Genomic DNA, 26,905 nt, shown 5'->3' with positions numbered 1-26,905 from the left:
AGAAGGCATTCCTTTCGCGTACAACCGCTTGAACTTAGCACTTGAAAGTTGTCAAAGTACTGCTAGGTGTCACGGATTTCCTTAAGTTGACTCGGCTGTAGGAGTGTCTTAGTAGTAAAGAAAACGGGTATCAAAATTACGTGCTTGATGCGGCATTTTTTCACGGATCTTAGTATTTATGAAATCAAATCTCTTGAATTGTGTGTAGCACAATGATATATTTGTATAGGTACATGCAGCGACATCTGTTGAAACTCTTTGCGTTACGTGTTACGAATAGAGCTAGCAGCAACCCCCACTGATTGTTGCCTGACTGTAAGGGATATGTGTGGCAAGTTTGATTGACATTGGCCCAGTAGTTTAGCAGGAGATGTGGAACATACACACATACATACACATAGACATCCACTTTCATAATATGTTAGAACAACATATCCATTTTTTCTTGGTTTTACAACGTAATGCCGATCCCTGCTCCATTGTATAAGCCATTCCCATCACTCGACGAGGGTTTTATGTTTCCACTCTGAAAAAGGTACTAAGGCCAAGCCTGGAAGTCTAGGGTCGCCTTCCACTACATGCTTGCTTCAGTATCCTAGTTAACTGTTATTCATATTGCTGTTGTTATCGTCAGTCCAGAGACTGGTTTGATACACCTCTCTCTGCTACTCTATACTTCTGTCTTCCTCTACTTCAACATCCTTCTGAATCTGCTTAATGTCTACCTCTACGATTTTTACTCCCCACGATTCTCTCCAGTACTAAATTGATGATCCCTTGGTGCCTCAGAACGTGTCCTACCAACCTATCCCTTCTTTTAGTCAGGTTTTGCCACAATTTCCTCTTCTCCCCAATTCCATTCATTACCTCCTCATTAGTTACGTGATCTACCCATCTAATTTTCAACATTCTTGTATAGCACCACATTTCGAAACCTTCTATTCTCTTCTTGTCGAAACTATTTATCGTCCATGTTTAACTTCCATACATGGCTACGCTCCACACAAATACTTTCAGAAATGACTTCCTGACACTTAAATCCATACTCGATGTTAACAAATTTCTCTTCTTCAGAAGCGGTTTCCCTGCCATAGCCAGTATACATTTTATATCCTCTCTACTTCGACCATCATAAGTTATTTTGCTCCCAAAATAGCAAAACCTCATCTACTACTTTAAGTGTCTCATCTCCTAATCAAATTCCCTCAACATCACCTGACTTCATTAAGAACTGATAAAAGACTGAAATATAAGAGAATGAGAATTTAAACAGATTGTAGCCCCTGAGAATGCCATACATACCTGTATCGTGTAATAAATGTATGACACTTATTGTGGAACCCAGCTGTAGTATTACAATTAATGTAACACCCTTGCATCCTCTAACTTGATAAGAAACATTCGAAACTCCATTATTCTTTTTATTTATTTTACTATTTTCGTTTATCTACCCATATCTGTAGAAGGTTGCTACACGACCCTTTCTGAGAAAACGACAGTCAAAGTTTTCGGAGTAATTTATATGACTATTGGGTCACGATAAGCTCAGTTGAACTGTTGCCATAGTCGCTAGCGTCTCGGGATTTCACTGCAGAGATGGGTAGATAAACGAAAAGAGTAAAATAAATGAAAACAATCATGGGGTTTCGAATACGGGTCACTGAAGTGAAATCATGCGACGCTAGCGACTATGGCAACAGTTCAATTATCGTGACCTAATAGTCATATAAATCAGTCCGAAAACCTTGGCCGTCGTTTTCTCAGAAAGGGTCGAGTATCTGTGGATAAGCTGGCTCCTCTTCCACTGAGCGAAGTTTCTCAGAAATCGGGTTGTGGCACTTGCCGTGTTCTAGGACATAAGGCGTAGGACGGACACTGAGAGAGACATGGAATTTGATCGATGCTAAACTACCGAGAGATTAACAAAAAACTTCAAAATAGCTATTGGATGAGATTTGACAGAGGAGTTTGAACTGACTTGGGTGATTTTCTCTTTATCTTTCCCCAGCCAGCCACGGTGCAGTTGAGACTGTACAAGATCTCCCCGGGGATGACGTCATCGGGCAGCGGCACGTAGGAGACCCGACGGCTCAACACCAGCTTAGACTGCAGCCGGATCAGCCCCAGGTCGTAGTCGAGGGTCATCTCGCTTTTGAACATAGGGTGTACCACGAACAGATCGGGCCACCCCCGCTGCCCCACCTGCACATAAAGTGGTGGGCAGTCGCATGTCTTACTTCTGCTCTCTCGAATCACATTACAGTGTATAACTTGTAAACTATTTCACTTACGTGGAATTGTGAAACAGGTATAAGGACTGCAGCGAATTTAATGCAAAAGTGGTCATAAGTGCTTCGTTCATTTTACACTGAGGGATGGACATGAGACAGCGATATTCACATATACAGATCATGGTAGTATCGCGTGCCCAAGGTATAAAGCGGCAATACATTGACGGAGGTGTCGCTTGTACTCAGGTTAGTCATGTGAAAAGGTTTCCGTCGTGATCATGGCCTCACGATGAGAATTAACAGACACTGAATAGGGAATAGCAGTTGGAGCTAGACGCATGTGACATTCCACTTCGGAAATCATTCTCTCTCTCTCTCTCTCTCTCTCACACACACACACACACACACACACACACACACACACGCTGGTCATACTGGACTCGAGAGTCCGTTACCGCAGCAACGTATTTTCGCCATCTGTCCCTGTCTTGGGCTATTTCCTTCCATTCCCCTTCAATACCTAGGCTCCTCAAATCGGCCTTCACATTGTCCTCCCATCTACTCCTCGGTCTCCCCACAGCACGTTTTCCCTCTAGGTGCCCTACCAGTACTCTGCGCGCTACCCTGCCCTCATCCATTCGAGCTACGTGACCCGCCCATCGCAGCCTACGTGATTTAATAATACTTATTATGTCAGGGCTTGAATTGAGTTCTTAAACCTCTTCGTTATGCAGTTTTCGCCACTCTCCGCTAATGTCATCCTTTCTGCTCCGACAATTTTCCTCAAAATTTTGTTTTCAAATACTCGAAACGGCTTTTCCTTTTGCACAGGGACAGTCCAAGCTCACACCCATGCAGCATAACTGGTAGAATACTAGTTTTGTGTATTCTAATCTTTAAATTACTAGATAATATCAGTGATGAAAGTAATCTATTCAGTGAGAAGTAGCACGCCTTTCCCTCCCGTAATATCTTCTTCAGTTCAGATTCAATCTCATTTCTCGAAGTGATGTCCACACCTAGATACTTAAGTGTGTTCACTTTTTCAAACTGCATGTCTCCAACTCTTAACATTTCCCGATCTACTGCTGTTGGCATTCTAGTAGTAACCAGGTACTTAGTTTTGTCTTCACTTACCCTTAGACCTACATCTTCACTAGCCTTGATTAACGCATTTGCATTTGCTGTTACAGATTCTTTACTATCGCTAATGATGTTTAGATCATCTGCATACCCTAATATCTTAATATTTCCATTTAACTCCACACCCTCTGAATTATCTGCTGCCATTCGTACAATATACTCCAGAACTAAATTAAAAGGTAGTGGAGACAGGGCATCTCCCTGCTTAACTCCGTTCTTTATTACAAATTCTTCTCTCTCCAATTTCCCCACGAGTACTCTACCTTTTGTGTTTTTCAAACTCGCTTCTATAAGTCTAACATACTTCTTTGGTATTCCAAGTTCCAAAAGAATTCTTCGGAAATCACTAGGGAATTCAATATTTGGAAATCTACAGCGTCAAGAGTTCGCCGAGAATACCAAATTTCACTGATTAGCTCTCAGGGCGGAGAAGGCAGTGGCGGACTGCCTTCGTTCAACGACCGAGAGCCGTGGCGTTTGCTAACAGAAAATCAACACTGCGTAAAATAACCACAGAAATCAGTGTGGGTCGTATGACAAACGTATCCGTTAGGACAATGGGGCGAAGGTTGGCTTTAATGAGCTATGACAGCAGGTGACCGACACGAGTGCCTTTCCTAACAACACGCCATCGCCTGCATCGCCTCTGCTGGGCTCCTGACCATACTGACTGGTCCCTAGAAAACTGGAAAACAAGTGGCCTGATCAGATGAGTCGCGATTTCAGCTGACAACAGTCGATGGTAGGGTTCGAGTGCAGCACAGAGCAAACGAAACGAGTTGTCAAGCGGCCACTGTGCAAGTCAGTGGTTGCTCTGCAAGGGTGTTGGCTGTGATTACATGGAATGGGCTGGTCCTCTGGTCCAATTGAACCGGTCATTGACGGGAAATATTTATGTTTCAATGAATCCGAAAGTAAAGTTCTATGTACTGACTTGGCAGAAAATCCTAAGAAATTTTGGTCTTATGTCAAAACAGTAGGTGGATCAAAACAAAATGTCCAGACACTCTGTGACCAAAATGGTACTGAAACAGATATCTTTTTCCAAAGCTGTTTCACAGAGGAAGACTGCACTGTAGTTCCTTCCCTAGATTGTCGTACAGATGACAAAATGGTAGATATCGAAATAGACGACAGAGGGATAGAGAAACAATTAAAATCGCTCAAAAGAGGAAAGGCCGCTGGACCTGATGGGATACCAGTTCGATTTTACACAGAGTACGCGAAGGAACTTGCCCCCCTTCTTGCAGCGGTGTACCGTAGCAGAACGCAGCATGTCATTCTCAATGGAGAGAAGTCTTCCGAAGTAAGAGTGATTTCAGGTGTGCCGCAGGTGAGTGTCATAGGACCGTTGCTATTCGCAATATACATAAATGAACTTGTGGATGACATCGGAAGTTCACTGAGGCTTTTTGCAGATGATGCTGTGGTGTATCGAGAGGTTGTAACAATGGAAAATTGTACTGAAATGCTGGAGGATCTGCAGCGAATTGACGCATGGTGCAGGGAATGCCAAGTCAATCTGAATGTAGACAAGTGTAATGTGCTACGAATACATAGAAAGATAGATCCCTTATCATTTAGCTACAAAATAGCAGGTCAGCAACTGGAAGCAGTTAATTCCATAAATTATCTGGGAGTAGGCATTAGGAGTGATTTAAAATGGAATGATCATATAAAGTTGATCGTCGGTAAAGCAGATGCCAGACTGAGATTCATTTGAAGAATCCTAAGGAAATGCAATCCGAAAACAAAGGAAGTAGGTTACAGTACGCTTGTTCGCCCACTGCTTGGATACTGCTCAGCAGTGTGGGATCTGTACCAGATAGGGTTGATAGAAGAGATAGAGAAGATCCAACGGAGAGCAGCGCGCTTCGTTACAGGATCATTCAGTAATCGCGAAAGAATTACCGAGATGATAGATAAACTCCAGTGGAAGACTCTGCAGGAGAGACGCTCAGTAGCTCGGTACGGGCTTTTGTTGAAGTTTCGAGAACATAGCTTCACCGAAGAGTCAAGCAGTATATTGCTCCCTCCTACGTATATCTCGCGAAGAGACCATGAGGATAAAATCAGATAGATTAGAGCCCACACAGAGGCATACCGTCAATCCTTCTTTCCACGAACAATACGAGACTGGAACAGAAGGGAGAACCGATAGAGGTACTCAGGGTAACCTCCGGCACGCATCGTCAGGTGGCTTGCGGAGTATGGATGTAGATGTAGATGTAGATGTTTCACTACTTGGAGACCATGTTCATCAATTCATCGACTTTATGTTTCCAAACAACGACGAAATGTTTAATGGATGACAATGTATCTCTGAGCCACAATTGTTAGCGATTGGTCTGGAGAATACTTTGGACAGTTTGGGGGAAAGATTTGGCCAACCGCCGAATATCTATTGAACACAATCGATAGGTCAGCTCGTGCACAAAGTCCTGCACCGGGAACACTTTCGTAATTACGGACAGCTATAGAAGAACCAGGCTCAGTATTTCTGCAGGGAACTTCAGAGGGCCGGCCGCTGTAGCCAAGCGGTTCTAGGCGCTTCAGTCCGGACCGCGCTGCTGCTACGGTCACGGCTTCGAATCCTGCCTTGCGCATGGACGTGTGTGATGTCCTTAGGTTTGTTAGGAATAAGTAGTTCTAAGTCTAGGGGACTGATGATCTCAGATGTTAAGTCTCATAGTGCTTAGAGCCATTTGAACAATTTTTGAACTTCCAAGGACTTGTTGAGTCCCTTTCGCGTCGAGCTTCTGTAGTACGCCAGGCAGAAGGAGGTCCTACACGATATGAAGTACTCCATGACTTTTGTCACCTCTGTGTATTTATGACAGTTGTTCAGTTTCTCTGCGCAGCCTGAGTACCGATCTGCTCAGTCGATACAAGTGCAGAGGGTGATCCTGGCAGTGACTGGGAGCTCCTGTGTTAGACGCGTCACGGAGCCGCTCAGGTGAACAGTAGGCAAGGCGGCAGGGAGTACCATTGTGCACTCGGTGCGTTTCTCGGAAGGTCTCGTCCTCTATGTAGAGGACGCTTTTTGGGCGGCTGTCGAATGGGTGAGTGCAACCGGCTTCAATTCTTGTCTTACATCGTTAGGAATGACGCTTATCGCCTGAGTTTTCAGGGCCTTTACTGCTCTTAAATACTCTACTGGCCATTACAATTGCTACACCAAGAAGAAATGCAGATAATAAAATGATATTCATTGGACAGATACGTTTTACTAGAACTGACATTGATTACATTTTCACGCAATTTGGGTGCATAGATCCTGAGAAATCAGTACCCAGAACAACCACCTCTGCCCGTAATAACAGCCTTGATACGCCTGGGAATTGAGTCAAACTGAGTTTGGAAGGATTGTACAGATACAGCTGTCCATGCAGCTTCAACACGAAACCACCGTTCATCAAGAGTAGTGACTGGCGTATGAGGCGAGTCAGTTTCGCGGCCACCATTGACCAGACGTTTTCACTTGGTGAGAGATCTGGAGAACGTGCTGGCCAGGGCAGCAGTCGAACATTTTCGGTATCCAGAAAGGCCCGTACAGGACCTGCAACATGCGGTCGTGCATTATCCTGCTGAAATGTAGGATTTCATAGGGATCGAATGAAGGGTAGAGCCATGGGTCGTAACACATCTGAAATGTAACGTCCACTGCTCAAAGTGCCGTCAATGTGAACAAGAGGTGACCGAGACGTGTAACCACTGGCACCCCATACCGTCACGCCGGGTCATACGCCAGTATGTCGATGACGAATACACGCTTCCAATGTGCGTCCATCGCGATGTCGCCAAACACGGATGCGATCATCACGATGCTGTAAACAGAACCTGGATTCATCCGAAAAAATGACGTTTTGCTATTCGTGCAATCAGGTTCGTCGTTGAGTACACCATCGCAGGCGCTCCTGTCTGTGATGCAGCGTCATGGGTAACCGCAGCCATGGTCTCCGAGCTGATAGCCCATGCTGCTGCAAACGTCTTCGAACTGTTCGTGCAGATGGTTGTTATCTTGCGATCGTCCACATTTCTTGACTCAGGGATGGAGACGTGGCTGCACGATCCATTACAGCCATGCGGATAAGATGCCTGTCATCTCGACTGCTAGTGATACGAGGCCGTTGGAATCCAGCACGGCGTTCCGTATTACCCTCCTGAACCCACCGATTCCATATTCTGCTAACAGTAATTGGATCTCGACCAACGCGAACAGCAATGTGGCGATACGATAAACCGAAATCGCGATAGGCTACAATCCGACCTTTATCAAGATCGGAAACGTGATGGTACGCATTTCTCCTCCTTACACGAGGCATCACAACAACGTTTCACCAGGCAACGCCGGTCAACTGCTATTTGTGTATGAGAAATCGGTTGGAACCTCTCCTCATGTCAGCACGCTGTATGTGTCGCCACCGGCGCCAACCTTGTGTGAATGCTCTGAAAAGCTAATCATTTGCGTATCTCAGCATCTTCTCGCTGTCGTTTAAATTTCGCGTCTGTAGCACGCCATCTTCGTGGTGTAGCAATTATAATGGCCAGTAGTGTATGTGCTTTATTCCGTAATAGGACGCAATTCGCCACATTAATGAATTGGGTTGGTGCATACTATCGTAGCATTTATCCATATGTTTGATAATAAACGCAACAGATACTCATAACAGAGACTATAGCCATCAATAATGTATTCTCCTTCAGTTTTACAACAGTCTGCTAACGGTAGTGTGACTTTTCGATAACACGACTGTAGAAATCACGTGGTTTTGAGGTACAGAACTCGTCGAGTCATTTTCGGAGCGCGTTTTCATGCGGAAAGGAAGTTCCTTGAAGGTTATTCGATGGGGAGCGGAAAATATGTAAATCTGAGGGCACAACATCCGCTGACAAAGTGATTGTGAGGTGAATTCCAAACCTAACTGCCGTACAGCGCTATTACAAATGATTGAAGCGATTTCATAAATTCGCTGTAGATCCATTCATTGACATATGGTCACGACACACTACAGATACGTAGAAAAACTCATTAAGTTTTGTTCGGCTGAAGCCGCACTTCAGGTTTCTGCCGCCAGAGCGCTAGAGAGCGCAGTGAGACAAAATGGCGACATGAGCAGAGAAAGCGTATGTCGTGTTGAAATGCACTCTCATCACTCAGTGGCCGTGCGGTTAAAGGCGCTGCAGTCTGGAACCGCAAGACCGCTACGGTCGCAGGTTCGAATCCTGCCTCGGGCATGGATGTGTGTGATGTCCTTAGGTTAGTTAGGTTTAAGTAGTCCTAAGTTCTAGGGGATTGATGACCACAGTAGTTAAGTCCCATAGTGCTCAGAGCCATTTGATCCAATAATCTTTCTTATAAAAATAACTTTAGACAATCATTCACCTGAATTTAAAGATTTTACTAATTTATACTATCCATGGTGATCCCGATTATCGTAAAGAAAAATCAGTTGTTTCTTTTTATACATGACAAATCTAGCGGCCAGCATTGCACTGAGCTGTGCCAGAAAAATTTCTTATAGGAGCAGATATATCCGCGTTATCTGGCGACTTCACTGAGGTAAGAATTTTCAGTTTATTCAGTATGGGTTTTCAGGGCCATGACGCAACACTAATGAAAATGTGACTCATATATAACCTTTCAGTAATTAAGTGACTGTGAATTTAAACTGGTAAATTTTGGACTTCAGCAGTGCTGCGTCATGGCCCTGAAAAATCATTCTGAATAAATAGAAAATTCTTACCTCAATGAAGTCGCCGGATAACGCGTATATATCTGCTCCTATAAGAAATTTTTCTGGCACAGCCCAGTGCAATGCTGGCCGCTAGATTTGTCATGTATAAAAAGAAACAACTGATTTTTCTTTACGATAATCGGGATCACCATGGATAGGACAAATTAGTAAAATCTTTAAATTCAGATGAATGATTGTCTAAAGTTATTTTTATAAGGAAAATTATTATTAAAAGACTTTTTTTAAAAAAAACATTTACATGGGACTTGATATTCAATAGTACAAAGTCAGTTCTTACAAACTATATATGCGCGCAGCTATAAATAGTGATATTTGGCTTTACCTTATACTACATCGCTCAGGCATCGCCATCGCTCTCCACGATCGGCCTCCGCAACCAGCCGACAGCCAGCTTCTACCACTACCGCTGCCAACACTGCTCTCTGGACTGCGCTTATACGGGTGTTACAAAAAGGGACGGCCAAACTTTCAGGAAACATTCCTCACACACAAAGAAAGAAAATCTGTTATGTGGACATGTGTCCGGAAACGCTTACTTTCCATGTTAGAGCTCATTTTATTACTTCTCTTCAAATCACATTAATCATGGAATGGAAACACACAGCAACAGAACGTACCAGCGTGACTTCAAACACTTTGTTACAGGAAATGTTCAAAATGTCCTCCGTTACCGAGGATACATGCATCCACCCTTCGTCGCATGGAATCCCTGATGCGCTGATGCAGCCCTGGAGAATGGCGTGTTGTATCACATCCGTCCACAATACGAGCACGAAGAGTCTCTACATTTGGTACCGGGGATGCGTAGACAAAAGCTTTCAAATGCCCCCATATATGAAAGTCAAAATGGTTGAGGTCAGGAGAGCTTGGAGGCCATGGAATTGGTCCACCTCTACCAATCCATTGGTCACCGAATCTGTCGTTGAGAAGCGTACGAACACTTCCACTGAAATGTGCAGGAGCTCCATCGTGCATGAACCACATGTGTCATACTTGTAAAGGCATATGTTCTAGCAACACAGGTAGAGTATCCCGTATCAAATCATGATAACGTGCTCCATTGAGCGTAGGTGAAAGAACATGGGGCCCAATCAAGACACCACCAACAATGCCTGCCCAAACGTTCACAGAAAATCTGTGTTGATGACGTGATTGCACAATTGCGTGCGGATTCTCGTCAGCCCAGACATGTTGATCGATAAAGTTTACAATTTGATCACGTTGGAATGAAGCCTCATCCGTAAAGAGAACATTTGCACTGAAATGAGGATTGACACGTTGTCGGATGAACCATTCGCAGAAGGGTACCTGTGGAGGCCAATCAGCTGCTGATAGTGCCTCCACACGCTGCACATGGTACGGAAACAACTGGTTCTCCCGTAGCACTCTCCATACAGTGACGTGGTCAACGTTACCTTGTACAGCAGCAACTTGTCTGACGCTGGCATTAGGGTTATCGTCAACTGCACGAAGAATTGCCTCGTCCATTGCAGGTGTCCTCGTCGTTCTAGGTCTTCCCCAGTCGCGAGTCATAGGCTGTAATGTTCCGTGCTCCCTAAGGCGCCGACCAGTTGCTTCGAATGTCTTCCTGTCGGGACACCCTCGTTCTGGAAATCTGTCTCGATACAAACGTACCGCGCCACGGCTATTGCCCCGTGTTAATCCATACATCAAATGGGCATCTGCCAACTCCGCATTTGTAAACATTGCACTGACTGCTAAATCACGTTCGTGATAAACACTAACCTGTAGATGCTACGTACTGATGTGCTTGATGTTAGTACTGTAAAGCAATAAGTCGCATGTAAACACAAGCACCGAAGTCAACATTACCTTCCTTCAATTGGGCCAACTGGCGGTGAATCGAGGAAGTACAGTACATACTGACGATACTAAAATGAGCTCTAACATGGAAATTAAGCGTTTCCGGGTACATTTCCACATAACATCTTTTCTTTATTTGTGTGTGAGGAATGTTTCCTGAAAGTTTGTCCGTACCTTTTTGTAACACCCTGTATTGTAGCGCACATGTCGCAGGCAGCGGGTGAGCAGTCCATCGAGGTTACATCTGATCGAGTCAGCTAGCAATAAATTTCTTAGTGATGGACCTCTTACACCTTCTTTCCCTTTTGTTATCATAAAGACACTATTTCTCGTCACCAAAGCAATACGGGATAGGAATGGTTGGTGCTGCTCATGAGTCAGTTGAAGACGAGTTAGCAGAGACACACACACACACTGACCAACCAGAACGTTATGACCATCGAATTACTATCGGTATAAACCAGATGATAGTAGCGGCACCTGGCGAGGAGTAACTGCTAGTCAGACACACGAACTGTGCATGTAGTATCATTGTGGAATGGGGAAGGCGAGCGATGTATCTGAGTTTGACCGAAGGCAGACTGTAATGACCGGGACGCTCTGCATAAGCATTTCGGAAATTGCACGACTTATACCTCATTACAGATTGGGACGTCGTAGGCTTGGAAGATTGATAAAACAGGCCAGGTGGCGAACTGTGACGGAACTAACACGAGACTTTAACGCTGGACACAGCACAATGGTGTTTGAAGACACAGTCCACCAACACTCCTATGGGCCTCCGCAGGCAACGACCCATGCATGTTCCACTGTTAACATCACGACATCGGCAAGTGGGCTTGTGACCATTAGCACTGGACGTCGAGACAGTGGCACAGCGTTGCATGGTCCGATGAATCCCGATTCCATCTTCGTCATGCCTATTTAATGGGGCGAATCCGTTGTCTTCCAGGGGAATGGCACCTTTACGCCTGTACTGTGGGACGGGGACAAACTGTTTGTGGCTCTGTTATGCTCTGGGGAACATTCACGAGGGCATCCATAGGTCTAATGAAGCTCTTTCAAGGCACCTTAACGGAGAAGGAGTGTCCTACACTAGTTGCAGACCACGTACTCCCGTTCATGGGGATGATGTATCTCGTTGGCAGTGGGATTTTTCAACAAGATAATGCGGCATGTCACAAGGCTAGGAGCGTGATGGAATAGTTCGAGGAACACAGTTGCGAGCTCCAATAGATGGTATCAGAGGTCATCGCCCCCGTCCAGCGACCTACCAGGGTTCCATTGCCTTCACGCCACGATTCGTTGCCGCTGTCATCTGAGCAAAATATGGACATAACGGCGGTTAAGTTTTGTTTAGAGAATGCAGCACCAATGCCCCCGGTTTTTTTTAACCTTCTCAAATGTTGCGCGGTGGTGGAATGATCTGTTCATCACATTTGCCTGTTCTCGAGTACACTGACGTGAATCATGGTGAGTTAATGTCCTTAACCAGTCTTCATCAAACCCCGGAAGTCATCCTGAACATGTAGTCACTGATGTCAACACGATCCTCCTTAAAACTAGAAAATCATCTTCTTGGAGTGCTCTGTCCAGTGCCATTATACCTACACACGGCGCAAATGCCTCTGGCTGCCATTCCTCTACTTATCAAAAACAGAAGAATATGTCAGGAATGCTTCGAATTCTCTACCTGGTACTCCATTTTATAGCACCAACAGTTCCACTCACTATATCAAAATGACAATAAACACAACAGATACACGTAACAGAGACTACAGTAATCAAAAATATATTCTCCTTCAGTTTTACGACAGTCTGCCAGCGGCTGGGTGATTTTTCGATAACTCGACTGTAGAAATCACGTGTTTTTGAGGTGCAGAACATGTTGAGCCATGTTCTGAGCGCGAAAGTTCCTTGAAGGTTATTCGATGGAGAGTGGAAAAGTTGAAAATCTGAGGGCACAACATCAGGTGAACAAGGTAATTGTGGAATGAACTCCAAACCCAATTGGTGGTTCACATAGCAACAGTGAAACACAAATAAAAAATTACTGTCGATGGATGAACCAATAACCACCGGAATACCAACATGCAAAACAAAAACGCCACGAAATTACTCAACAACTAACTTCCTTTTTGCTACACATATCAAATAACCAAGAAGAGATGTGTGTGATAGGAGAAGGCTGCTCTCGTAATTCAGTATTTTCCTTAACTATGACTAACGTCAGTGATGTTCGGTCTGTGTCCTTTGTCCGGAAGTGCTGCTAACACTTTCTGCCATGTTTCCATTCCTTCTTTCTCACAGCGTTCACCCGAGAGGTTTCCGAGTTGTACTGACAAGAAATCTAAAGGCAATGACAGAAGTAAACTCACTGGAGTAAAAGTATACAGCGTAACCGCAATTTGTGTATGTAAAAGAAAATATCGCTCAAATGCGTTCACTTACTTGAAGCGAATTAGATTCCTTTACACTTGGTACTACCACCGGAATGATGAATACACCTGTAAATGACGCAAACTGGCAAAATCATTTCCATCAGAAGCTAACGGCTAGGGCAAATAACATTGCGAACATGGTCTTCAAGTTTGTGATGATATGACAGCTGTCACTTCTCCGTGATTAAAATAATTAGAATCGTGAATTCATGATATGATAAGATTGCGTTAATTCTTATTAATAAATACTAAATTTAACAGATCTACTGCGGGAAAGTGAGGACTTTGGGCGGAGAAGAACAAGATATAACGCAGCAACAGAAATTTCACGTAATAAAATATACAAAACGCAGAAACGTCAGTAACAGGAAATAGCGGAAAATGGACACAATAATCGTAAATGATATCGCACTTCATCCATGAATAAAATTCAAGAAATGTAACGAGATGTGGAATCGTCAACCAGATTTCACCCATATAGGTTAATTCTAGTTGCCAATTCCAAGGTTTTTTACTTCTTGCGTTTTTGCAGTAGGTGTGTACGACTTCCATTTCTGGTACCGCTCTAATTGTCGATTCCGCGTTCCGTTATTTCTCGTGATTTTTATTACGTGTGGACTGCTGTTTCATTAAGGATTTAATTTTTAAACATCGCTCTTTGTACTGCTGCCAAAAATAAATCTTGGAATCGACAGCTAGTATTCACCTATATAGGTCTGTTCTAATTGCCAATTCCAAGGTTTGCAGTTTTTGCATTTTTGCAGGAGGTACGTACTATGTATGATTTCTTTTATAATTTTCCTTGTTATTGCCTCTCCCTGTGTTGTTTTAGAAAAATGGTTCAAATGGCTCTGAGCACTATGGGACTTAACTACTGAAGTCACCAGTCCCCTAGAACTTAGAACTACTTAAACCTAACTAACCTAAGGACGTCACACACATCCATGCCCGAGGCAGGATTCGAACCTGCGACCGCAGCGGTCTCGCGGTTCCAGACTGTTGCGCCTAGAACCGCTCGGCCACTCCGGCCGGCTGTGTTGTTTTAGATTCCTGTCTAATACACCCTCAGAAATCGCGACACATTTGCAATAAGCAACATGATTTAATCAGTTGCCAAGACAACCACAGCAGCATCTGGGAGTATAGCAAGACGAGGTCGTATTTCTATTAAAGATAATAGTTTACACGAATTGCTAAGACAACCACAGATAACATTCAGTAACAGCCCGATTACATCATTCAAGATGGAAACCACTATGCAGACCATTACGGTCAAAACAAACAAAAAACGTGCGAAATAATTCAGTCAGCTAATAAAATGAACTAAGAGAAATGTACGATAACACACTGTGCTGTCTGACAATATATTTATTGACTACCCGTTTCGATCACATACCGTCTTCACAGTGAAAAAAATAACTATTTTGACAACTTCACATGTCATACACAATAGATATTTTTACACTATGAAGATGGTCTATGATCGAAACGATAGTGAGTAAATGTATTGTAAGACAGCACAGCTTGTTCTCACCCATTTCTACACGCATATCGATGCTGTTGATAGTCGCCTGAAAAAATTTTAACTAAATGAAATTAACAGGTCAACAGTGGCAATGAGGGGGTTTTGCACAAGGACAAGCTAAAATGGTTAATTCTAAAAATGGTTAATTAAGGTGAGGTCATTCCAAAGCATCAAAAAAATTGAAAAATCACGCACACTGATTCCTCTAGAATAAATGGAACCAAAATCTACAGAGAACACAAAACTGGAATCGAATAATTTGCTTGACCTATATAGATCACACGAAGAGAGCGATAGCAGAGCAGAGTTTACACACCTTGGACGCTGACGTTCCACCTGGCGAAACGAACGGGGCTTGTCAACAGATCAATATTGCACGTTTCGGCGGTGGCCAAGATTGATAAATGTGACTTCATCACTAAACATAATACATCTGGAGTACGCTGTCTTGCGACCATGTACGGAAGTTAACGAGATTCTCATAATAGTTTCCACGCACCTCTTGATGCAGATGTGACAGGGATGGGATCTATGTCGATGGAGAATGGTTTGGCTACTTGCCTACTTTATGCAACTTCCTCGTATGAAAGAGCGGAAGCTAACGTGGGGATCAACTGCAACAGCAGCAAGAATATTAATTTCCTCCTCTTCTGTCGTCACTCTTCCTACATCTACATCTACATTTATACTCCGCAAGCCACCCAACGGTGTGTGGCGCAGGGCACTTTACGTGCCACTGTCATTACCTCCCTTACCTGTTCCAGTCGCGTATGGTTCGCGGGAAGAACGACTGCCGGAAAGCCTCCGTGCGCGCTCGAATCCTCGGGAGCTATAAGTAGGGGGAAGCAATATATTCGATACCTCATCCAGAAATGCACCCTCTCGAAACCTAAACAGCAAGCTACACCGCGATGCAGAGCGCCACTATTGCAGAGTTTGCCACCTGAGTTTGCTAAACATATCCGTAACGCTAACACGCTTACCAAATGACCCTGTGATGAAACGCGCCGCTCTTGTTTGGATCTTCGCTATCTCCTCTGTCAACCCGATCTGATACGGATCCCACATTGATGAGCAATACTCAAGTGTAGGGCGAACGAGTGTTCTGTAAGCCATCTCCTTTGTTGATGGACTACATTTTCTAAGGACTCTCCCAATGAATCTCAACCTGGCACTCGCCTTACCAACAATTAATTTTATATGATCATTCCACTTCAAATCGTTCCGTACGCATACTCCCAGATACACTACTGGCCATTAAAATTGCTACAACACGAAGATGACGTGCTACAGACGCGAAATTTAACTGACAGAGAGAAGATGCTGTGATATGCAAATGCTTAGCTTTTCATAGCATTCACACAGGGTTGGCGCCGGTGGCGACACCTACAACGTGCTGACATGAGGAAAGTTTCCAACTGATTTCTCATACACAAACGGCAGTTGACCGCTGTTGCCTGGCGAAACGTTGTTGTGATGCCTCGTGTAAGGAGGAGAAATGCGTACCATCACGTTTCCGACTTTGATAACGGTCGGATTGTAGCTTATCACGATTGCGGTTTATCGTATCGCGACATTGCTGCTCGTGTTGGTCGAGATCCAATGACTGTTAGCAGAATATGGAATCGGTGGATTCAGGAGTGTAATACGGAATGCCGTGTTGGATCCTAACGGCCTCGTATCGCTAGCAGTCGAGATGAGAGGCACCTTATCCGCATCGCTGTAACGGATCGTGCAGCCACGTCTCGATCCCTTAGTCAACAGATGTGGACATTTGCAAGACAACAACCATCTGCACGAACAGTTCGACGACGTTTGCAGCAGCATGGACTATCAGCTCGGAGGCAATCGCTGTGGTTACCCTTGACGCTGCATCACAGACAGGAGTGCCTGCGATGGTGTACTCAACGACGAACCTGGGTGTACGAATGGCAAATCGTCATTTTTTCGGATGAATCCAGGTTCTGTTTACACCATCATCAAGGTCGCATTCGTGTTTGGTGACATCGCGGTCAACGCACATTGGAAGCGTGTATTCGTCATCGACATACTGGCGTATCACCCGGCATGATGGTATGAGGTGCCATTGGTTGCACGTCCCGGTCACCTCTTGTTCACATTGACGGCACTTTGAACAGTGGACGTTACATTTCAGATGTGTTAAGACCTGTGGCTCTACCCTTCATTCGATCCCTGCGAAACCCTATATTTCAGCAGGATAATGCACGACCGCATGTTGCAGGTCCTGTACGGGCCTTTCTGGATACAGAAAATGTTCGACTGCTGCCCTGGCTAGCACATTCTCCAGATCTCTCACCAATTGAAAACGTCTGGTCAGTGGCGGCCCAGCAACTGGCTCGTCACAATAAGCCAGTCACTACTCTTGATGAACGGTGGTATCGTGTTGAAGCTGCATGGGCAGCTGTCCTATACACGCCATCCAAGCTCTGTCTGACTCAATGCCCAGGCGTATCAAGGCCGTTATTACGGCCAGTGGTGATTGTTCTTGGTACTGATTTCTCAAGATCTGTGGACCCAAATTGCGTGAAAATGTAATCATATGTCCGTTCTAGTATAATGTATTTGCCCAATGAATACCCGTTTATCATCTGCATTTCTTCCTGGTGAATGCAATTTTAATGGCCAGTAGTGTATTTTACAGAAGTAACTGCTACTAGTTTTGTTCCGCTATCATATAATCATACAATAAAGTATCCTCCTTTCTATGTATTCGCGATACATTACATTTGTCTATGTTAAGGGACGGTTGCCACTTCCCGCTGCAGATCTTCCTGCATTTCACTGCAATTTTGTAAAGATGTAACTTCTATGTATATTACAGCATCATCCGCGAAAAGCCGCATGGAACTTCCGACACTATCTACTAGGTCACTTATATATGTATATTCTGAAAAGCAATGGGCCCATTACACTCCCCTGTGGCACGCCAGAGGTTCCTTTAACGTCTGTAGACGTCTCTCCTTTGAGAACAACTTGCTGTGTTCTGTTTCCTGAAAACTTTTCAATCCAGCCAAACAGCTGGTCTACTATTCCGTAGTCTCTTACTTTGTTTATCAGGCGAAAGTGCGGAACTGTATCGAACGCCTTCCGGAAGTCAAGGAAAATGGCATCTACCTGGGAGCCTGTATCTAATATTTTCTGGGTCTCGTGAACAAATAAAGCGAGTTGGGTCTCACACGATCGCTGTTTCCGGAATCCATGTTGACTCCTACAGAATAGATTCTGGGTTTCCCGAAATGACATGATACGCGAGCAAAAAACATGTTCTAAAATTCTACAACAGATCGATGTCAGAGATATAGGCCTATAGTTTTGCTCATCTGCTCGACGACCATTCTTGATAACTGAAAGTACTTGTGCTCTTTTCCAATCATTTGGAACCTTCCGTTCCTCTAGAGACTTGCGGTACACGGCTGTTAGAAGGGAGGCAAGTTCTTTCACGTATTGTATGTAGAATCGAATTGGTATCCCGTCAGGTCCAGTGGATTTTCCTTTGTTGAGTGATTTCAGTTGCTTTTCTATTCTTTGGACACTTATTTGATTTCAGCCAGCTTTTCGTTCGTGCGAGGATTTAGAGAAGGAACTGCAGTGCGGTCTTCCTCTGTGAAACAGTTTTGGAAAAAGGTGTTTAGTATTTCAGCTTTACGATTGTCATCCTCTGTTTCAATGCCATTATTATCCCAGAGTGTCTGGATATGCTGTTTCGATCCACTTACTGATTTAACGTAAGACCAGATCTTCCTAGGATTTTCTGTCAAGTCGGCACATACAATTTTACTTTCGAATTCACGGAACGCTTCACGCATAGCCCTCCTTACGCTAACTTTGACATCGTTTAGCTTCTGTTTGTCTGAGAGGTTTTGGCTGCGTTCAAATTTGCAGTGAAGCTCTCTTTGCTTTCGCAGTAGTTTCCTAACTTTGTTGTTGAACCACGGTGGGTTTTTTTCCGTCCCTCATAGTTTTACTCGGCACGTACCTGTGTAAAACGCATTTTACGGTTGCCTTGAACTTCCGTTATGTTGTCTAGGCACTACACTGCCACTTCAATGTAACTGGTTCAAGAGGCTGATAAATAATTGCCGTGATGATAGTGTTCATTGGGATATCTCGCAGCATACACCGTACAAGCACGAACTGCATTCTTCCTACAACCTCCATACACCATGAGAATGTCGGCTTTTTCTGCACTGGTAAATCGCATAGCCCACTCACGAGCTACTGCTTCGACTGTCACACTCTGACTGAGCAGCTAGTCGCAATGCACTCAAGGAACACACAGGCACGCTGTAAATAAACATAACAGCATAGTTCCTAGCAACTACGCAGGTTGAGTAGCAGAAACAAGTGTTGGTGTGGAAACCTTTTAAAATACGATATCTCGTAAACGACTCGCGCTAGAATCCTGCAAAAAACACCACTGACATTCTAATCTACCCCACTTTTAGATAGCTGATGTAAGGCCTTGTTCCATTCAAAAGAGTGTAAGTTTGCACAAAAATACACTTTCTAAGTATTATTAAATGCTGTTTATTGGCTAACGATACGAGCCGCTGACTGCGTATCCATTCTGTGAAAACTGCACATCAATAGCACTTTCCATCGATCCGCAATATTTGCTGTGCAAGTTTTAGGTGATTCACCCTGTGGATCTGACACGAAAACAGCGATACCAAACATATCCCGCAAAACAACAACTTAATCAAAAAATAGCACACACAAACTCCTGCAAAGTAAACGGAAAGAAAATATACACTCCTGAAAATGGAAAAAAGAACACATTGACACCGGTGTGTCAGACCCACCATACTTGCTCCAGACACTGCGAGAGGGCTGTACAAGCAATGATCACACGCACGGCATAGCGGACACACCAGGAACCGCGGTGTTGGCCGTCGAATGGCGCTAGCTGCGCAGCATTTGTGCACCGCCGCCGTCAGTGTCAGCCAGTTTGCCGTGGCATACGGAGCTCCATCGAAGTCTTTAACACTGGTAGCATGCCGCGACAGCGTGGACGTGAACCGCATGTGCAGTTCACGGACTTTGAGCGAGGGCATATAGTGGGCATGCGGGAGGCCAGGTGGACGTACCGCCGAATTGCTCAACACGTGGGGCGTGAGGTCTCCACAGTACATCGATGTTGTCGCCAGTGGTCGGCGGAAGGTGCACGTGCCCGTCGACCTGGGACCGGACCGCAGCGACGCACGGATGCACGCCAAGACCGTAGGATCCTACGCAGTGCCGTAGGGGACCGCACCGCCACTTCCCAGCAAATTAGGGACACTGTTGCTCCTGGGGTATCGGCGAGGACCATTCGCAACCGTCTCCATGAAGCTGGGCTACGGTCCCGCACACCGTTAGGCCGTCTTCCGCTCACGCCCCAACATCGTGCAGCCCGCCTCCAGTGGTGTCGCGACAGGCGTGAATGGAGGGACGAATGGAGACGTGTCGTCTTCAGCGATGAGAGTCGCTTCTGCCTTGGTGCCAATGATGGTCGTATGCGTGTTTGGCGCCGTGCAGGTGAGCGCCACAATCAGGACTGCATACGACCGAGGCACACAGGGCCAACACCCGGCATCATGGTGTGGGGAGCGATCTCCTACACTGGCCGTACACCACTGGTGATCGTCGAGGGGACACTGAATAGTGCACGGTACATCCAAACCGTCATCGAACCCATCGTTCTACCATTCCTAGACCGGCAAGGGAACTTGCTTTTCCAACAGGACAATGCACGTCCGCATGTATCCCGTGCCACCCAACGTGCTCTAGAAGGTGTAAGTCAACTACCCTGGCCAGCAAGATCTCCGGATCTGTCCCCCATTGAGCATGTTTGGGACTGGATGAAGCGTCGTCTCACGCGGTCTGCACGTCCAGCACGAACGCTGGTCCAACTGAGGCGCCAGGTGGAAATGGCATGGCAAGCCGTTCCACAGGACTACATCCAGCATCTCCACGATCGTCTCCATGGGAGAATAGCAGCCTGCATTGCTGCTAAAGGTGGATATACACTGTACTAGTGCCGACATTGTGCATGCTCTGTTGCCTGTGTCTATGTGCCTGTGGTTCTGTCAGTGTGATCATGTGATGTATCTGACTCCAGGAATGTGTCAATAAAGTTTCCCCTTCCTGGGACAATGAATTCGCGGTGTTCTTATTTCAATTTCCAGGAGTGTATACAAAATGAGCTGGAACCGCACTAAAGACAAAACTCAATAGATCAAAAAGCGAGCGGAAATAAATAACTAAGGAATTTCAAAGATTCGACCCCCTTCGACTAAACCATTACTACAAACAAAATCACAAAAAGGAACATGCTCCACGAGAGTGAGTCACCGGTAACAGCAACACGACCCCTATAAGAACAAACGATATTATAGACGTAGCACCTCAAAGACGTCACATTAAAAAAAAGCCAGATATTTTTAAAACACAAAATTAAAAACATCACTCACGACCATTTGAGCTATGCATTTGGGCTCCTACCTAAATCCACCCTCAACAAACTTGCCACTTAACAAAAACAATAATTGTAAGCTGCAACATGATAATAATCCCGCCGGCAGCAATTCAACTTGTGCTCGTAAGTCACTGCCTAACTTTACCATCCGAAATCGTGTTAAATACGGAAAGAGTCATACATTTGTGAGAAGAAAATATAATCGCTATTAGTTTCTCAATCGACAACTGAAGCCGGCCGCTGTGGCCGAGTGGTTCTAGGCGCTTCAGTCCGGAACCGCGCTGCTGCTACGGTCTCAGGTTCGAATCCTGCCTCGAGCATGGAAGTGTGTGATGTCATTCGGTTAGTTAGGTTTAAGTAGTTCTAAGTCTAGGGGACTGATGATCTCAGATGTTAAGTCCCATAGTGCTTAGAGCCATTTGAACCATTTGACAACTGAAGCTGTTCTCTCAGTTCCATCGAAACCACACTCTAAACATAATTACGTATATGGAATTTAGAGCATAGTTTTCAAACATCATGGATCACACCATTAACTAAAACATCCAGAGATAACTTTTAATAACAGGACGATTACATCCTTCGCAGCGTGAACTCATGATGTCACACAGGGCGTCACGGATCAAAGCAGACTGCTGGAATCGCACCTAATGCTAGACTCCAGCGTTAAATAAGAGGTCGCTTTCATCCCCTCTTTCGTGAACATCATTGGTCAGAGCTGTGGGGTGGAATCTGACACCAGAAGTTACCCCCCCCCCCCACCTGTTGTCACCTTGGAATACGTAGAAGGACAGAACACTAGATTACCGTGGATGTTGAAGTAAATTTCCCGTTTCATGTTGACGTAAATGAATGGGGTGAAGACAATGCTCGAGAAACACCACAAACACATCACGGAACAATCTGTGGCCATGAACTACAACCTCAACACAGCACGTTGATCGCCTCATTAGACCACCTTATATCATTTGAACTGACGTAAGAACGCGTCTCTTTGGACGACACTATACTTATCCATTCTGGCATCGCCTACTTTCTGTTTTGTTTGGCCACTGAAGCCATACAGTTTTTATGTCCCTGTGAGCAACAGACTTTTGTTAAGAAGCGGACTCCAAATTTCCACTGTATGCGATTATCTTTGCAATGTTCGCTCGCAAACTGCTTGACGTGGTCTTGAACTGACAGTTGCAATTCCTGTGCGGTTTGAAATCGATTTTAACTGATAGTGCTTTAAACTCGTCTCCTTACGCTCTCGGTTAATATTGTATATTAGCATCGTATACGACCATTGTGCTTACACCGATGTCTGCGAGTGGTACACCATACGTAGGTGACACGTTGGATACTTCGCCCTGTTCTTGTTGTTGCTGTTATAGTACTCAGCCCGAAGATTGGTTTGATGCAACTCTCTGTGCTTCTCTATCCTATGCAAACCTGTTAATCTTTGAATAGCTACTGCAACTTACGCCTTTCTGAATCCGCTTACTTTATTCATCTCTTGGACGCCCTCTATAATTTTTACCCCCAAACTTCCCTCCAGCAGTACACTAGTGATCCCTTGATGTCGAGCCGGCCGTTGTGGCCGAGCGGTTCTAGGCGCTTCAGTCTGGAACCGCGCGACCGCTACGGTCGCATGTTCGAATCCTGCCTCGGGCATCGATGTGTGTGATGTCCTTAGGTTAGTTAGGTTTAAGTAGTTCTAAGTTCTAGGGTTCTGATGACCATATATGTCAAGTCCCATAGTGCTCAGAGCCATTTGAACCATTTTTGAGACGGAAGAGTTTACTTTCAATAAGATGGTGCTCCAGCCCACTACCAAAATCGTGTTAGGACGTATCTCGACAAAAATCTACCAGGAAGACGGATAGGCCGTAGAGGTGCTGTGGAGTGTCCACCACGTTCCGCAGACCTAACTCCTCTGCACTTTTACCTTTGGGGAACACTAAAGGACGTCATTTATCGACGAAAGCCACGCACATTGGATTGATGCGCAAATATCCAACTGAACAAGTTGCACTCAGTAGTTCGTGCTGCAGTTCGGCGGCATCGTTTGCGTGTGGATCTTAATGGTGACCATTTCGAACACCTACAGCAATATCTTTAAGTTGGACTTTAAACTATGCTTTCACCAAAAATGAGACAACTCCATCAATTAGTTTGCAAGTTGTGGACTTTTAAACAGTGGAAAAAATTTTTGGATCCCTCTGTATTTCATTGACTAAAGTCTCGGTAATTTCCAAAAATGACTGCCTATCGAAGTTGGAGGGCTCCAACCGATACATATAGAATATGCGATGGTAAATCGATTATGGAAGTCTCGTTACGCGCGTTACGAGTATGTTTGAAGATGTCACTACAGAACGACAAAGGAAAACCGTTAGAGAAGCACTTGCAAATTGGAAGGAGACGACTTACCTTAGGCGTCGTCGGTGTTATCGTCTTGTGACAGTCCGCGTGATGTATAAGCTGCAGGGACAATTCCTTTTTTCCCGTACCCAGGGTAAACTCTGCCAATATCGCGCAGTAATATCGGCAGTGTGTCGCACGCATCGACTTTTCCCTGCAAACGCAAGTTGTGAAAGTGTAGGTACTGGAACAAATACAGTTCTTCCCTCTGTCCTGGACGCCCTACTCTTTTTTTATAGTAGACTTGACAGACTTCCACAGCTGTTCTATATTCTGGGTACGGACACAGGCGCCACCTGAAGACAGAAACTCCACAGAGTGGTTCACGAATTCGTGCTCGAACCCTTGAGCTTTGAGAGTCTGGTATGAGTGAAACCCGTCTGTGATGACTTTTGTTCCAGGCAGTATGAAATGTTTTATGAGACCATTAAAGTCACCTTGTCTCGGGACAATACCCTCACAGTGAAACATTTGCGTGACTCTCTTTCTGTCCCACCAAAAACCCAAATATGATCTACTTCACTTTAAGAAGGTCGTCCTAACTGATTCTTTCGTCTAGCAATATGAGACTCGTCTCCTCCTACTTTTTTATTCAGTCCACCAATTGACACACTGTCATTTGTCACTATCACGTAGCACACTTGTTGGCAAAACCCGAAGTAGTCACACACGGTATTTGCCGATAACTCAGTTTCTGATGCTGTGGCTTGCAACGTGTAATCTCGAATCCGGCACGACACAAGAATTACGCTCGTCTGAATCGATAATTTGGAGGATTCGAACCATGTATTTCTCCTGACGCTGGTTCGCTTTACGCAAAGTCCGCAATGAAATTGCAACATAATTTCAGTGTCCACACTCCTCTTACGAAGTTTCACAGACTTCGCAGCACCACAGTCAACACAGTCCCTCCTTTCCTCGTCCGGCAGAAGTCCATATGTCCGGCAAAAAGTCAAACATTTTTCTATGCTAGATAGGCATGGAATTAGAGTTTTCCATGTGAGGCATTCCGCAGAAGAATCGTGAGAAACAGCAGACATTACACTCGCTATCAAGAGAAACCGTGTCGATTTCCCAATGGAATCACAAACAATTACGGCGGGAATGTAACGTACACGAACTGAAGAAACAACGCAAAACTGATAAAAATGACGGTCACAAATAATGTATAACAACGCGCGCCACGAGACTTCCATAATCGATTTACTACCGCATCTTCGATATATATCGATTGGAGCCGTCCAACTTCGATTGGCAATCATTCTTGGAAATTACCAAACGCTACATGCTTACACATGAACCTAATGTTTCCGGCGAGCTTACAAGGCAAACGACGGGAAAGTAAACTGTCTGAGGAGTACGAACCTTTAAAGCGATTTGGTTAGTGAAGTTGGAAGAGCCCATGAGCACGAAGTAGTCGGCGGCGGGCAAAGGCTCTCCTTCCCTGTCGACGATGCACTGGGCGGCCGTCAGCAGCCAGCGGGTCGTGATCAGCGTCGCCGTGCACACGTGTCCCTCCGCGATCTTCTGCAGCGACGCCACGTACGGCTGGTCTTCGATCTCGACGAACCTCTGGCATCCACCAACCTCGCCGGGCTCTCCCTCCACCAGAGGCAGTGCGAGCGAAAGCAGCACCAACAGCCATCCCATCGTCGCTGCGTCACGACTGCTGCGCCGCGATTTCCGTGGTAACGCGTTTAACCGGTCAATAATGTAACAGACGTGTGGGCAAAGGTCGTGCGTGTACGTAGTGTTTATTTTCGGTTTACAGGCGGACAACATAGATCTCAGTGTTTAACATTTTTTGCGGGCTCTCTAAGAGGTTCGCCCCTGAGCTCAGGCTGACGATTGCGAGTAAAGTAAGCTTCGTTTGGTTTATTTATTTATAATTGGATCATACAATGTCTTGAAAGGAGGATATAAGATGAACATCAACAAAATCAAAACGAGGATAATAGAATGTAGTCAAATTAGGTCGGGTGATGCTGAGGGAATTAGATTAGGAAATGAGACACTTAAAGTAGTATAGGAGTTTTGCTATTTGGGGAGCAAAATAACTGATGATGGTCGAAAGTAGAGAGGATATAAAATGTAGACTGGCAGTGGCAAAGAGAGCGTTTCTGAAGAAGAGAAATTTGTTAACATCGGTCTATACAGGGGCGATGTTCTGCTGGACAATATTATAGAAATGGATGAGGATGTAGATGAAGATGAAATGGGAGATACGATACTGCGTGAAGAGTTTGACAGAGCACTGAAAGACCTAAGTCGAAACAAGGACCCGGGAGTAGACAACATTCCATTAGAACTACTGACAGCCTTGGGAGAGCCAGTCCTGACAAAACTCTACCATCTGGTGAGCAAGATGTATGAGACAGGCGAAATTCCCTCAGACTTCAAGAAGAATATAATAATTCCAATCTCAAAGAAAGCAGGTGTTGACAGACGTGAAAATTACCGAACTATCAGTTTAATAAATCACAGCTGCAATATACTAACGCGAATTCTTTACAGACGAATGGAAAAACTGGTAGAATCCGACCTCGGGGAAGATCAGTTTGGATTCCGAAGAAATGCTGGAACACGTGAGGCAATACTGACCCTACGACTTATCTTAGAAGAAAGATTAAGGAAAGTCAAACCTATGTTTCTAGCATTTGTAGACTTCGCGAAAGCTTTTGACAATGTTGACTGGAATATTCTCTTTCAAATTCTGAAGGTGGCAGGGGTAAAATACAGGGTGCGAAAGGCTATTTAAAATTTCTACAGAAATCAGATGGCAGTTATAAGAGTCATTTGACATGAAAGGGAAGCAGTGGTTGGGAAGGGAGTGAGACAGGGATGTAGCCCCTCCCCGATGCTACTCAATCTGTATATTGTGCAAGCAGTAAAGGAAACAAAAGTAAATTTCGGAGTAGGTATTAAAACCCATGGAGAAGAAATAAAAACTTTGAGGTTCGCAGATGACATTGTAATTCTGTCAGAGACAGCAGAGGACTTGGAAGAGCAGTTGAACGGAATGGACAGTGTCTTGAAATGAGGGTATAAGATGAACATCAACAAAAGTAAAACGAGGATAATGGAATGTAGTCGTATTA

General features: G+C 44.8%; 1 protein-coding gene across 1 annotated transcript in view; it reads right to left on the bottom strand.

Moving 5' to 3' along the window:
• LOC124775178 (transmembrane protease serine 9-like) overlaps positions 1-25,457 on the bottom strand; it is a 94,884-nt gene extending 69,427 nt beyond the window's left edge. The window contains exons 1-2 of the mRNA XM_047250018.1: positions 25,173-25,457; positions 1,979-2,202 (exon numbers count right to left, since the gene is read on the bottom strand). Coding sequence (XP_047105974.1) covers positions 1,979-2,202; positions 25,173-25,457 — 509 coding nt within the window. The remainder of the gene's footprint in view (positions 1-1,978; positions 2,203-25,172) is intronic.
• Positions 25,458-26,905: the final 1,448 nt, after the last annotated feature.

The sequence above is a fragment of the Schistocerca piceifrons genome, chromosome 2 (genome assembly GCF_021461385.2).
Source record: "Schistocerca piceifrons isolate TAMUIC-IGC-003096 chromosome 2, iqSchPice1.1, whole genome shotgun sequence".
In the NCBI taxonomy this organism is placed as follows: Eukaryota; Metazoa; Arthropoda; class Insecta; order Orthoptera; family Acrididae; genus Schistocerca; species Schistocerca piceifrons.
The sequence above is the reverse complement of the archived record's forward strand: the minus strand, read 5'-3'. Positions and strand labels throughout refer to the sequence as shown.